The 15,416-nt window shown below is 42.6% G+C and overlaps 1 protein-coding gene across 4 annotated transcripts in view; it reads right to left on the reverse strand.

The window, feature by feature from the left end:
• The window catches only part of SMARCA2 (SWI/SNF related, matrix associated, actin dependent regulator of chromatin, subfamily a, member 2), a 163,084-nt gene that overhangs the window by 110,250 nt on the left and 37,418 nt on the right, over window positions 1-15,416 (reverse strand). For all 4 annotated transcript variants that reach the window (XM_064490247.1, XM_064490244.1, XM_064490246.1 and 1 more), the window contains exons 7-10: window positions 14,568-14,741; window positions 13,307-13,480; window positions 10,674-10,844; window positions 2,353-2,406 (exon numbers count right to left, since the gene is read on the reverse strand). In XM_064490247.1, the coding sequence (XP_064346317.1) occupies window positions 2,353-2,406; window positions 10,674-10,844; window positions 13,307-13,480; window positions 14,568-14,741 (573 nt within the window). The remainder of the gene's footprint in view (window positions 1-2,352; window positions 2,407-10,673; window positions 10,845-13,306; window positions 13,481-14,567; window positions 14,742-15,416) is intronic.

Raw genomic sequence — 15,416 nt, forward strand, 5'->3', positions numbered from 1 at the left:
GTGTAGCTCTGGGAAAGGTTCTCCAGTCTTCCGGAGAGCTGGTGAGCCACCCAGCATCCTATTAAGACGTTCCCCTCTTACTTATATTGGGCAGAGTTGATTTTTGTTATTTGCACTAAGAACCCCCCCCCCAAAAAAAAACTCCAGATAAGGACAACTGCAAAGTCACAGTTCCAGAGAGAATAATGGGAAGGGAAATGGAATTATAACTTGCATCATCTCATCATGCCTGGTTTGGCTCCTGCAGAAACTATGTCACTTAACCAAAACCACAGGGTACCTAGCCCAACCATGGGAAACTGTGAATGTGATAAAGCAAAGGGCTCTGCTCTGCTCATTGGCAAATGGACCAAGTCTGAGCTGACGTCCATTATTAGGCTCTCAGTGAAAACTGGCTTGCTCAGAAAATGAAGAAAACAAGCAAAATTGCAAAGGCTGTGTTTAACCTACTTTAGAGAACAAATTGTTTAAAGGGCCCCAAAATGGAGTAATCCTATGCAAATGAATGCTTCTGTTAAAGGGTGACTGCCCTTCTAGGAGCAGACCCCCGGGCAAGGCGTTTGTATGGAAACGCTTGATTTGTGAGGAGTTCAATTCATCTATTCCCTTCAAAGTAATAAAATTCAATGTTTACACAATTCATTAATTTCAAAGAATTTTTCCTAAATTATTCTTATTTGGAGTTAAATAAAAATGATAGGAAAAGTAGTATACTGTTAGTTATCTTCCGTGTCTTATAGGAAATGACCCCCCCCTTCAAAAAATTGGTTCCTTCCCCCTTCTCCCTCAACAAAGCACTGTCAGAATAAGAAACAATATATTAGCAATTATCCAGAAAAATAACCTTTAAAAAAAAGGAAAGTCTGACTCCAGACTGTCTTTTTTTTCTTTCATGTGTGCTGAAGCCATGGCTGTGACACTGTGACTCCGCACATCACGACGGCACCTCTTCCTCATTGAGGGAGAAGGTCATCTAGATGCTCATGCGATAAAGCAGGAAATACACCGCTCGCTATCGCCTCCCTTGGAAAAATCATATTCCATTATCTTGAACTATTACAATACAGCTTGTTTTATTGCTTATGCCCTGCCTCAAAGAAAGCTGGGGCTCACTGTAGCCGGGATTCGAACTTTGGCAAAAACACGGAATGAGCACAGCGGAGTGTGATCAAAACGTTATTTCCAAACAAACCGGGCAAGATGTCCACTTTGCCCACTTGAGCAAACGGAACATACACGTGTTAAGATTAAAACAATAAATAAAGGTGTATGTCACAGGCCTGAGATCAGTAGCTAGTTTTCCCAAGAGATAATAGGAGAGAAGAGGGCAATCACACTAACACGTTAAATCTCTCCCTGTGTGCTTGTTAATTACAGACTGATGTGAGGCATGCTTTACCTAAGGCTGGGCTTTTACAAATTAGAGTTGTTTCTTAGTGCTCTAACATATAGTATTCTTCCGCCATAACAGCCCACTGAGTGTTTCTTATGCATTAGACGTTTATTCGGGTCCTTTCTTTCCCTGTGATGACTTACAGTGGTTAAGCAACATTTATTGTTCAAGAGGTCTCTGCACAGGATAGTGGTTTCAGCCTTCTTCCTGCCACCAGGCTGTTCACACTCACAATACGTCATGGACGCACAGTGATTCTAGAATGGGAAGAGGCACCCCTCCACCCACCCTAGTCCTTCATCTGTGAGAGGAGAAGGCGGTTTGGTTTGAAACAAACTCCCTTCCCATCCTGCTCTGGGGGGATGCCTGCTGGCATGAACCACGGGCACAGAACTGTGAGTTTTCAGAGAAAAAGACATCCACTACATCAATCATTGCATTCTTGTGATTCAGAAGAATACTAAAAATACTAGGAGAGAAAATTTAGAAATATGCTGATGAATCTACAGAGGCTACAGGGTAAGCTTATAGAAAATGTCAAAAAAAAAAGTCACCAAGATACATAAATCGTTTGGCTTCGGGAGTTTTGAAATTTCAAACTGGAAACAGACTAAGGAAACTGGGTCATGTTTTATGCTTTTGTATTATTTACGGGGAAAACGTAACTAGAGAATCACAAGATTTTTTATACATTCGGTATATTCATAAGCACATGCCTATATGTGCACAGAAAATTCTGGAATGGTACACATGAAACTTAATATGAGTTGATTGGCAGTCTGGGCTGGAAGATGACTTTTCAGTGTATCCCTCTTATGCTCTTCTAATTTTGTACTATGCTAATGTACTACTATTTTTACTTAAAAATGAATAGCTGAGTAAAAATAAAATTAGTACACACAGAGAATGGTGCACCTCATTCAGCAGAGCACAGTAGAAATGGAAGCAAAAGCCCTTACCTCTCCATCTGGTCCCAGGGCGGACTCTCCTCCCTCCGCATTCTCTTCAGCCTTCTGCAAAACAATGCCAAACGTTACGTGTAAACCAAGAAGGTGGGTACAGGAAGGACCTCGTGGTAACTCTGTGATATGTGACTGCATTTCATTTCTACTCATCATCACCTAACAAAGCTTAAGCATGAATGCCTTTTATTTGTGTTTCTCTTCACTCCCTGAGACAAAGTGTGTATTTTATTGGCAAAATGAGCTTTCCTCCCCTGGGCCCTTTTATTTGATTGAAAGCTAGCTGTGATTCAGGCTGGCCCACTCCAGGTTGGTGGACGGCGTCTTCTAGGACCCAAAGAGCTCAAGCTGTGATAGCATCAAGACAGAGGTCAGAATCTACAGTGTCCCCCGAGTGAAGACTAATCTTGATGCAATCAGTGAGACTTTCCCACCCCCTTAGCACGTTTTCTAAAAATGTCCACTCATTTCAGAATGAACTGTGAACTGCTCTTGGGTCATTATACAAAATCATACAAAATTCTGTGAGTTCTCTGAATGTTTTTCATTCTCCCTACTTGGCTTTCATAATTTACAGTATTGCCACAGTAGGCATGTGGGGGAATTCGATGCAGGCACTGTGATCTCCTGAAAAATTCTGTCATCTTCCATTTCTTAAATATTCCAATAACTTAGCGCATTAACCTCTATGTGCCTCAAAGACAACCTAAAGGACAAGCTACGATGATGTCATATTTTGTGCATGCCTGAGAGAGCCTTGTCTGCAATAAACACAAAATAGTCTGAAATTTCTCACATTTACAACCATCTTTTTGATAAGTGAGATCTTTAACATCACCTTTACAGAATCCTTATTTTAAAGTTATTCTGTGTAGTGCAATGAAGGAAAAAAAAAAACCAAACTTTACTCATTTCCTTTATCAAGACATTTAAGAAAATGAGCTTTCCTCCCCTGGGCCCTTTAGTTAATTAAAAATATACATAATGATACAGAATCGATATTAACTCCACTTTGTTTACTTGAAGCATTGATTGTGTAATACATTTTTGCTTCCCACGAAAATAACTCAATTGTTTCTTGACAAAATAGCTTTTACGGAATACATTTAGTATTGAAAATCCAGCCTTTTGTCCATACTGAAGAAGGGCACAGTTCCTGTACATGTTTGAAATTTCTGAAGTTCTTTTATAATTTTTCTGCAAAATAGCCATGTATTCATGTACGCCAAAGCGCAAGGCGTTAAAAATACACCACTTCCACCAAAAAGTAGGAAATGAAATGCTCCCTCTGGTTATGCTTTCCCAAGAACTGGATTTTCTATTTATGCCACCCCAAAGTGAAAATATTTACAAGCTCAAAAGGAATGGCCAGCATCGAAAAGCACCAGGCCCTCTGTTTAGGCTAGGGATACAGAGAACACCACACAAAGGCTCAGAGAAGGACCCATCCCTACTACCAGCCCCTCTGAGTATTCCGCTTTTGGAACTCGCAGGCACTATATTCCAGCAACACTTTTAATTAATGGGAGAAAGTCAATTAATACCACTATTCTTTCCATACAAATCAGAAATAAGCCACTGATTTGGCCAACAAAGAAAATTGAATGAGACAATGAATAAGCCAATTTCCAATATCTAGCTAGTGGAACTGGATCACCAGTTCAATGAATAGTACATTAAAAAGCTTCAAGGACCATAAACAATAAAACCGAAATTATTCTAAAGGATACTCTTCTATAAATATGCTGTAGACTAGCTAGAGTGTTATCTACAAACCGCCTCATAATCAGACCCTTCCATTACTTACAATCCTCTAAACTAGTTTTTAAAATTCCGTTCAGTATTACAGTTGAAAGGCAATGTAATATTAGATTTAAGAAACTTGGTTCTGGAATTATCTGTGTGATCTTGAGCAAATCTTCTCTGTGTCCTGGTTCCCTCTTCTGTAAAATAGGGAAAGTAATAGTCCCTACCTGATCCGGCTGCTGCAGGACCGAGTCACTCTTTCAATATGTACAACCCACTGTGACGTGTAATATACACTGCCACTGTCAATTTCCACAATGTAAAAGAATCAGTGGTAGTCCAAGGGCTCTTCTTCCATGTCTACCTGAGGCTGACTATAGTGCAGTCTGATGACTGCTACATAAGGTCACCACATGAGGGATTTCTGTCTGATTTGCTCACTCAGGTATTCCCATACCTACAAGGGGTCCTGGTGTTTAAAAGACACTAAATAAATATTTGATGGATGAATGAATGAATGAAAGCACCAAGAACAATGCCTTCCACTTACCATACACTCAATGAATTATCATTATTGTAATTAAGTGCCAATATATGTGTAAATCATAAAATAGTTAAGAACATACACGCACTCCTCACTGAGCTGGCACTCTGCGACTTCTCTTGCATGCCCTGGATTTACACCCAGTTTGGCAATGTTATTATATGAGGCGGAAGCCAGGTGGCAGTCTGTTCTCTGGCAAGAGATGTCAAGCTCTCCCGTCATGCTTTGAATTCCTTCAGTTTGGGGAAAATCTCTGGTTGGTATGCTTTCATAAATCCACATCCTCACATCAGATTGGTGCTTAACATTCAATTTCCCTCCCTGCCCCCCCCCCCAACTTCTCTTTTTTTTTGTTCACAATCAGTGCCAGATTGTGACTGGTGCTACCACTGGAGATGACCTTGGACAGACTAAGCCCCTGGTGAAACGACCTGGTGCTGATTGCGGTAGCAGCTACCTGAGGAAGTTTTATAGGCAGTGAATCTGTATCGTGTGACTGCAAATTTTAACATCCTATCAATACCACCAGCTGATTCCTGAGCTTATTTCTGTTGATTTAAACAAAACAAAACAAAAAAGCCCCCTGCAGTTCATCCGTAACTGGAACTAAAGGAACTCTGTAGTGGCTTCTTCCTACCTGCAAAAAGTTGGAAACTAATTATGCTTATGGAGGGAGAAAGGAACGTAATTTGGAAGCGGACACAAAACAAATTACTCCGAACGAAAGACTATTTGCCTTCCTGATTTCCTAGACCAGTGTCAATTCCTACCTTCCCTTTAGGAAGGTTCAAGCACAAAGCTATGTGCAGCTACCCAGCTTCCTTGCAGAGGCCACATAAAACAATCAGAGATGGGTGAGGTGGGAAAGGAATCCCCAAACACAAAAATCCCATGCAATGTGAACTCAAGAGAACGGGCTTCATTGGGTACCTTATGCAGACTACCACAACACAGGCCACAAATAGCCTCACTCCGTAAAGAAATAGTTCTGTACCAAGTATTTTACAATCTACATGATAAAGTGACCACATTTTATCCCCAACAGGTGTTGTTATAATATGCTGAAACGCCATTCAAATGCGCTGGCATCTTAAAGACCCGTTCTGCTTCGAGGAAAACCTAAGATTTTCAGAAACCACCACTTGGGTTATTTTCACTGTCACTTAAGTGGACCTTTGAGCATTAAGATAAGTGATCAGGCAATAAAAAATGCCCAAGAATATCAAATTCACAGGCAATTGCACGCTACTTAGGTTGTGCCTTGCAGAGAAAACCAATTCCAACATTTTGACTCGAGCAACTGGTCAATCCAGTTAAGCAAGGCTTTGATCCAAACTCCTGGTTTCACTCATTTTGACTTATCAAATAAATCTAATTATCATGGCATTGTGTTCTACTGCCTTTACAATAGTCACTATACTCAAATACCCAGAACTGCCTTAGAATCTTTCTTTCACCTACAAAAATCTCCTTGTAACTGTGGTTACCAGAGGGGGAAGCGGGGGAGGAATAGATTAGGAGTTTGGGATTAACAGACACACGTCACTATATATAAAACAGATAAACAACAAGGACCTGCTGTACAGCACAGGGAACTATATTCAATTTCTTGTAATGAGCTGTAATGGAAAAGAATCTGAAAAAAAATATGCATAACTGAATTGCTTTGCTGTACATCTGAAACTAATGCTGTAAATCAACTATACTTCAATAAAAATAAGAATTAAAAAATAAAATGAACTACAAGAAAAAATCTCCTTATAGAGGAAAACTGCAGTAAACTAATCATCTTTGGCGAAAAGACATGAAAGAATTGAGAAGGCCTGGAGAGTAACCTGAATTTAAAACAAAGGTCCCAACAACATCCCTACTTTCCATTTGATGCTCTTCTCACCGAAAATCATACCAAGAGGTCTTTCTAACTTTTTGATATTGAAAGAAAAATAAAAACACATTTCTTACCACTACATTGATCAACACACTAGACCAGAAAGGATCCCCCCCCAAAACATCACAGACCTGAGATTCACTTATAACAGCGTCTGATGAGAGAGAAAGAGATTAAAACACATTTCGGAAAGAAAACCAGAGACCACGATGAAAACGAGGTCTGGCCTGGCATTCCCCGTGGATTCTGAGAATGCTCCCACTGGCATCATGGGTTTCCAAGAAACGGCACAATAAATAACGACAGCGTGGTTCTGCTGGTATACCCCCATTGAAAGACTTGGGAGAGGCAATGAAATATTTATTTTTGGCCTGAAGTCAACAGCCAGGGAAGTTGAATCCCTGAAAGGACCTGACTCTTAAGCAGTAAGTTTAGGGGCAGGGGGCTGGCATGGGCTCCCAACCACAGCTTTAAGGGAAAATACACCCTAAATCTCTGTAAGAAATACCTTATTATCACTAGGAATCACTGGATATTAGAGGCCAATAATTAGAAAAGACTCTTTGCAGGAGCTGGGGAGGGAGAGGTAAGCAGAGTCCACCAAAAATAATAAATCCTCATACCCCACTGCGGCCTCAAGAGTCAAGGAGCCTGGCATGGTCCTGAAAGACATCATACCTAAATAATTAACTGATCCTCACCTAGAGAAAAATGGTGGCCATTCATTTTCTCAACATCACAGAGAATATACAGTAAGGGGAAAAAGAAGATTTTATTTTCAAAAAAACCCCCTATAACCACATTTCAACTATCACGATCCTATATTTATACCACGAACTGCTTGATCAAATAACAAATATTCACTGAGGACATACTGTTTCCCAAGGAGCATTCTGAGCACTTCACATCAACTCTCCTATGTAACCCTCACAGCAAATCTAGGATGTGGGTACTGTTCCTATCACCTTCTTGCAGATCAAAAGACGGAAGCCCTGGGTAAATAGATGGGTAATTAAATGTTTCTAATGCAAAAGATTGCGTACTAATGCGATTTAGACAGTGGTCCAGTTTCATCAGTTAGCGTGTTCAGCCCTATTTGTACACTCCCGGTGGCCTTCCCAAGTCCCACCCCCTTTTCCCACCTGTAGTTCCCCGGTAGAGAACGCTATGGCAGAGAACAGAGACCTCCAGGTGATGCTAAGTGCACGTAAGTGTGTTCATCCTGTCACACAGCAGACACTGTGCCGCATAATGAGATACTTCAACACTTTAAAAATTATTCCTCCTCCTTAAGTAGATACGCAGAGTTTACTTCTTTTTCTTCCACTTCAAGAGCATTAATGGAAGGCCAGCCTGAGAACGAGAAGCCTCAGAGTGATTTATAAATGTACACTTCACAGAAGCGGCGCCCACGGCGAGAAGACAAGGCGCAGCAAGGTGAGGAGAGGTTGAGGGAAGCCCGCTCCACACTTCACTAACACCAAGTAAACACGACCCACTCCCCAAGAGAGGAAAAGACCTTCTCTCACAGTGCGGCAGTTCTTTCAACATTGTACACTAGTTTCACACAAAGTAAAAAGTAACCCCTTTCCCATTAAATGACAAGGTCCGCCACACCCGTCTCCAACAGCACAGTTCTTCGAGCAACTTGTATCTTAGTTGTCCCACAAGTGTTGCTACCAGCTCAATGCTATGAGTTCACTAGATAGAGAAGTTTTCTCAGAACAAAGATTTAGTGATGCCTTAACTTAGTTTAAAAGCAAAACAAAACAAACGCTGCAGATGGGTACAGCATGACAATGCATTTCTAGGGGCAATGCTGAAAGGGGCAGCTCGGAATCTGTACGCACCCGCGATTTCCCTCCGCAACAGAGAAGCCGGAGCCAGCAGCTCTCAGTCACTCACTCTAATGGAGGGGAGAACTACAGATAATCCAAAGTGTCAGATAATCAGCTTTTGAAAGCATCCATTTTCTTTGCCCTTGAATTAAAGTACATCTGGAATTGGGTAACTCACTTTGAACTAAGTCTTCAAACCCTGTGAGGCAGTTTTCAGAAAGGACGAGGAAGGAGCCCAGTGTCTGTCTGTCCGTCTTTATCCCATTTCGCCCAGCATGATGGCCCAGGACCTTCCAACACAGCCTGATCTCCTCGGTCCTGCTGAGGGCAGGGAGGGCTCAGATGCTAGGCATCCTGACAGCATGCCAGGGAAGAGGGAGAGGGCTGGTAATAAAGTCGTAATTCTGCACATGCGATCACGTGAGATCATCAACGGGAGCTGCCCAGAGACGGCCACCAGGCAGACCGCAGTCGCTTTGGCACCTGTTATTTGTTTGCCAGGAAATCAGGCCCCAGTGTGACTCCCTGCTTCCTTCACAGCATTCGTTACAGGTTATATTTATGTATTCAGGTGAGTATTTGATTAATGTCTGTCTGTCTTTCTCTCTGATTACATTAAGAGGGCAAGAGTGCTTTTCCTCACCACTGCACCCTCCCCCCAGCATCTAGGACACTAGACATAGTGTTCAGTTAATATTTGCTCAGCAAATGCATAAAACACAAGGAGAAAGCGTTATGAGCAAACCTGAACGCAAGAGTTAGCAGGTAGAGAGCCAGCCTATAGGTGATGTGCACTTGGCAGCACCATGAAGAATACTGTGACAGGTTCCTGCTCTGCACAGACTAACAGAAAAATAAAAGCACAGTCACGACCACCCAATTATGTATCTTTCTTTGCCTAAGACGACACAACAATCTAACGTTAGGGCCAGAATCCATTAATCAAAACCCCGAAGCTCCAATCTGGGCCACTAGCTTTAAATCACAAAGAAATGCAGAATACGCATGTTAGTACTAAAAACATTAACCGTGACCTTTTCATGACAGCATCCACAGGATACACCTCAGGACTGGGGCAACGAACACTGCCATTTCCTGCGGTCCACCTACAGAACGTTATAGGATCTGTCTGCCACGTGCTCTTCACAAAGGCAACCTGAAAATCTCTGAAACGTCTTTCTAAGTCAGAAACTGGGAGCTGGAATTCTGCAAAGTCTGTGATGCTACTTTGACAAGAAAATGAGGTATTCCTCACCAAGGAAATGTCAAAACGGAAGCCCTGAGTCACCCCTCATTCACCTGCACAACAAGGGAAGCTATCTTATGCTAAAGAAATGAGGTGGAGGAGGCTCCTTCTCCGTCATTTATTCCTCCCCCTTAATTATGAAACAGGTATGAGAATTCAGGAGCCATAAAGTTAATTATTTTTTGAAAGACACTTTGTTCAATCATTCAGTGCAGAGAAGGAGTGATTAAATGCTACCCATCCTCAACCTTCACAGTTTTAACCAAGACTTTCCGTTGACGTTCATACCCGGGCCAATCAGAACTGAATATGAAAACAAAACATCAACCGAAAGCAACATTACCAGACTACGTGAGCTTCACAGATGATCTGTACTCACAGGTCTATACAGGGAAGGTTGCCGGTGAATGGAGACACAATATCCGCAGGGCAGAGATTCGAAACCTTACCCTTTGCCTCTCATGATAATTAGCATATAATTTAGTAAGACTGTTTATTGTTTTCTGTAATTCATCTAAAACCCTGACCTGCACATTTCCCTTAGTGTGACCACAGGGCAGCTGAACCAAATGAACAATCGCGCCATCGCTCTCCGTCCAAATAATCAGGCTGGAATACGTTCTCAAAGTTCCCTAAAGCTACCTCTTACGTCTTCCTCTGGCTCCTTTCAATCTGTACACTGCATTTTCATCTTCATCTTCATTCCAGTTTCTTAGCTCAGCAGTCCCCTGCCTCACTGGCATTGCATTTGAGCCAACACTTCCCTGTGTCCATGTTTTTCCTTTTCCTATTGACAGTGTATACTTAATCTTTGAGTACTGTGTGCAGTGGTGGAAATAAACATATGAACTGAATATACATTCTGTCCACGATGTGCTGCCAAGTACACCTCACCGACTCTTTCACGCCATGGCCACTTATATCAGTAATGACTACAATACAACCATTGAAGTCTCCCATTAATGTAGTCTGGAGTGCATATTAACTTAGAAGACGTGCTCAAGCTGGTTCCTGACCACACGTCCCCAACTCAGCTGCAGCCACCCCGGCGCTCACCTTCTTCTTCCTTCTCCTCTTCTTCTTCTCTTTGGCTGCTTGGGCTTGCTTGTGCTCCCAAACCAGGTTGGTCAGGTTGGCCACATACTCATCAGTCTGCTGCAGGAGGTAAGCTAAACGCCTGTCTTTCTTTTGATCAATCAGCTTTCTGTAGCCCTCTTCATCTTCTGCCTATTAAGGAAAGGAGAGCGTGATCAGAACATCATAAAAGTCTGCAGACAACGCCTTTCTCCACTCGTCCCTCTCCCCGACGATCTGAACTTTGGTGGTGCGCGCAGCAAGCCTGATTCAGACTGCTCATGTTCTCACACCCTGTCTGGGACTGGAAAACACATGGAGGTGCAATGCCTGCATCCCCGGACACTGGATTCACGGCAAAGTCAGCACACATAACCACACTATTTACGTGATGTGATCAAGCCCTTTGAGCCAGCCCTTTGTTCTTCTGGGTTTAACTGCACAAAAAAAAATGTTAAAATCTGACAATCCACCGTCTGAATCTTACTCTGAACTTTGTATTTTGGTGGTGGGGTGAGTCTAGCTCAGCGGCAGAGCACATGCTTAGCATGCATGAGGTCCTGGGTTCAACCCCCAGAACCTCCACTAACACACACACAAAACCCCAAAAAACTTGACTCCTGCTCCACTGCTGCTCTTCCCCCAGCTCCTCTCTAGAAATCCCAAATTGGATTGTCTTGAAGCAACTCCCGGACGTTCATTCTTAAGTATTTCATTCATAAGTATTTCAATCAGTACTTCCAGAGGCAAAGGATCGAATACGATTTGACCAAATAACTTCTGATACTTAAAAGTATTACAAACACTGCAGCTGATAGGAAAGGTTAAACTAGGGGGATTCTGGTCACAGCTTGGCACTGCCTGATGGGCCCAGGCGACTGCAGACTAGTCATTCAGCACCTGAAGCCTGATACTGCTGAGCAACAAACCAGATGCAGGACTTCCACCTCCACCCCCCATTAAGCAGCACTGTGAGGTTAAACAGCATAAAAACTCTGATGTACTCCAAGCCATTTCAAGAGAAATCTGTTTTTACACATCCTGATAAAAGAACATCTCAAAAATATTTTCCCCAAGGGATGCAGGATAAAAGGAACGCGCCGCAAAATCTTCAAGCGGCAGCTCGATTACAGAGAGACTTAGGCTCTTCAGTCCAGGGGTGTCACTCCAGCCTTTGCCCAAGTGACAGTAGCTCCGTCACTCTGTCGAGCTGCCGTCCGCCCCACAGATGAGCATGAACTTCCAATGTTATTATAACTCTAATTGCTTTTGGTTCTGGTTGATCTCACTTGAAGAAAGAGCGATAAAAAAAACCTTCAGTTTCTCTTTTATCTGTATATTCCATCATTTAATTGCAAAAATTAATGATTTGCAAATGCCTAATCATTAGTGTCAAACCAATCTGGTACTGAAGTTCTAATACAGCTTCACTTCAGTCGAATCAGACAAATTTGACAGCTTACTGCTCAAATTACTACAAAATGGTCTCCCCGGCTAGTTAGCAATCTCTTAGATAGCTGTCCCCCTCCAAAAAAAAAGGAGGAGGCAGGAGAAAATGGTAAGATTCAGTAACACCTGGAATCAGAGCCTTTTAAAGGCTGAAATCAAAAAAAAAAAAAAATTAATGATAAAATGCAAACCACAGTATCAGCAAGGATGAGTATGTCCCTTGGAATTTTCCAGCGACGTAATTATGGGCTGAGGCTAATGATTTTATCTTCACCAATACTCAAGCATTACATCCCAGATAGAATTTACATGTCTCCTATCAATATATATACCACAAACACTTTTCTAAATCCATGGCTCTGAGGTCCAATTCTGAAAATAAACAGTCAACAGAACCCAATACACAGGCCAGTGATAGAAACCAATTCGTTCTGTACTTGGATATGCAATAAAAAAAGTAACAGTGGAAATAAAATGATCCATGAGCCTTTGATAATAACATGGCTATAACCAAAAAGAGCAACATTTCAAAATTAACTTAAAAATCACTTTTTGAGGGGAGGGTATAGCTCAGTAGTAGAGTGTGCGCTCTGGGTTCAACCCCCAGCACCCCCATTGAAATAAATAAGTAAACAAACCTAATTACCCAGCCCCCTCCCCCAAAAAAGAAAAGAAAATCACTTTTTTACACTGTTAAAGAAAAAGTTCTGCCATTAACAAAAGATAAGCAGCAGAGGCTTCAAAACAAGAGAACTTCCTAGATTCTAAGACATGACTTAATGAGATACTCATTCAAAACAACTTGAGTCATTAGCCTCAAAGGGGCAATACTTTAAAAAGAATGTACTTCCACCCTTCCAGATCTAGTTATTAAAACTCTTGCAAAATATAGTACCTGCCTTTATGCGAGAAGCTACCATCTGAACAGCAGTGCCACCCTAGGACATGGGAACACCATACTCATCAGGGGGACCCCTAGATTTGTGGCACAGCATTGTCTAGGGAAGAGAAGATATTTTTACTCCACCCCTGTGAAGTTCAAAGGAGCAGATTAATATATTTGATAAGCAGACTTCACTTTCTCCCTCTGCTATGGCATGTTCAACATTCTCAGTACAGATGGATGTGAGGGGAGCATCCTGGCTTCCTTGAGGCAAGGCCCTTACCATCAATCTTCGCATTCTCTCCTTTTCAATCCTCTCTGTCTCTTTCTTCTGCTCCCTCTCAGTGTTGGCGTGCCAAGTTGCCACCGCTTTGGAAAGCTTCTGGATCTTCCCGGCCACGGACCGATGGTACTCCTTAAAATCTTTTGCATGTTGCAAAATACTGTTCAGGTATTCCTAAAGGATCCAAACCGGGGAGAAGAGAAGGCTTGAAATTCAGTTCCCAACATGATGTGAGGTTTCAACACAGTCCAAGAACACTCTCAGTGAGTACTGAGTAGCAATGCAAGACTAGAATCTATTTTGGGATAGGTGCCCTGGTGTGTCTCCAGAGCCGAGCTGTGGGCTACGGGGCGGTGGGAAAGATAACCTCTCAAAGTTTGTTTTGGTGCCAGCGTGTGGAAGAGAAGCCTCTCAGACCTTGAGGGTATGGTCACATGAAAACGCAAAGATCAAAGAGTGAGAGAGACCTCCAAGATGGAAAGCCAGTCCCTCTCAAATAAACCCGAGGGAGGTGGGTATTTCCAGTGAGAATCACATTATAAAAGCAGTATTTCCTCTGCTCTAACTTAAATACCTTAGAATTATGACTCAAAATAAGTTTAAAAGAAGCTAAAATCCTTGTACATGATTTGTACCCACTTTATAAATAAAGGAGGGGAAATGTGTATCTTTATTTACACTAAAATCCAACAAAACAAAACTAAGTAAGGCACTAAATTAAGTACAAACAAAATTTATAGGCTTATGACACACAATCAGATCCTACCTCAAGTATTTCCAAATCCCTAGAAAGGAATGTTTTAAAATATCTGCCCCTGTGAACCCTCCAACCGGGCCCTTGAAAAGCCCAGGATACTATATTTATATTTGTTATAAAAATAACTGTTTGTCCTCTTCTTTCCTTCTCCAAGTTCCCTCTTCCCTAGGATCTTGCTCTAGGAAACCCACCTTTGCCCGCCCAGTCAGCAGCATCCCACAGGGTTAGGATATGACACCTGATTGGGATTCAGAAAGCAGCTTCCTCCCCTCTTATCCCACTAGGGACCATTTGTGTGACCTCGGGCAGGTCACCCACGTCCCTGCCTGGGCCTGTTCCCTCATCCATGAAGTGGGGTGGTCGGTCTGTGTAAGCTCCCAGGATCCTTTCTGTGATGCCCCCACCGCCCACAGTGGTCCATTTCTCAGTGGTTCTGACTCCGCCCGGTTACCTCGCTGGGCACCTCTGTCAACGCGAGGGCACCCAGGGCCCAGGCCCAGATACCTGGTGCTTCTGCCGCCGCTTCCTCTCCTGCTCGATCTTCTGCTGCTTCTCCAGCTTCTCCGTCATGCGGGCTTCCCTCAGGGTCTGGCGCTTGCTCCGCTTGTAGGCTTTGGAGTTGAGCGCGGTCTCCAGGGTCGTGTCGCGACGCATGCAGGCCACCACCTCCTGCCTCAGCTGTCAAGAGGGGAGCAGTCAGCTACCTCCTCACGTGGAGGCCGGACCCCTGTGCCCCGCCCCGTGCCCTGCTTCCACTGAGTGGAGCAGAATGGGGACTCCACTCCCCGAGCTTCCCAATCATGGTTGGCCTTTTAGTAAATGAAGGGACTAAACGGTGCCAGTATTGTCCAGGCTGGTCTAAGTGTCCTTTCTGGACAATTCAGATAAAAAGCAAGGACAGCACTATAAACAGTGAGTAAGTAAATAAATAAATGAATAAGTAAAAAGTGGGGGTTGTCTTGGTTTTTAAATAAACCAATTCATTCTATTTAATTATTCTAATGGTATTGATTAGTTAATAAGCTTTTGAAATTTTTTTGCTTCATTTTAAGTGCCCTGTTCACGTTCTCTCTGTGTTTAATGATTAACATTAAAGAGGCTGTGCAGAAAGAATGGTAGAATTACTTCCTGTTCATGGGCGGTAGCGGCAGGTACTCAAACAATGTTCTTTCATCATCTCATATAAAAGACAGGAAATACTCGTTTGGACTTCCTCCCACTCCTAACAGTGGTATTCTCTGCAAGATACTCATATTTTTCACTATATCATGGACTTTTCCTAGATTATCATGAGTATAATATCTCATGTATATTGTACGCTGTGTGGCTGCAGAGGGTGGGGGATTGGAAACG

The sequence above is a fragment of the Camelus dromedarius genome, chromosome 10 (assembly GCF_036321535.1).
Source record: "Camelus dromedarius isolate mCamDro1 chromosome 10, mCamDro1.pat, whole genome shotgun sequence".
Classification (NCBI taxonomy): Eukaryota; Metazoa; Chordata; class Mammalia; order Artiodactyla; family Camelidae; genus Camelus; species Camelus dromedarius.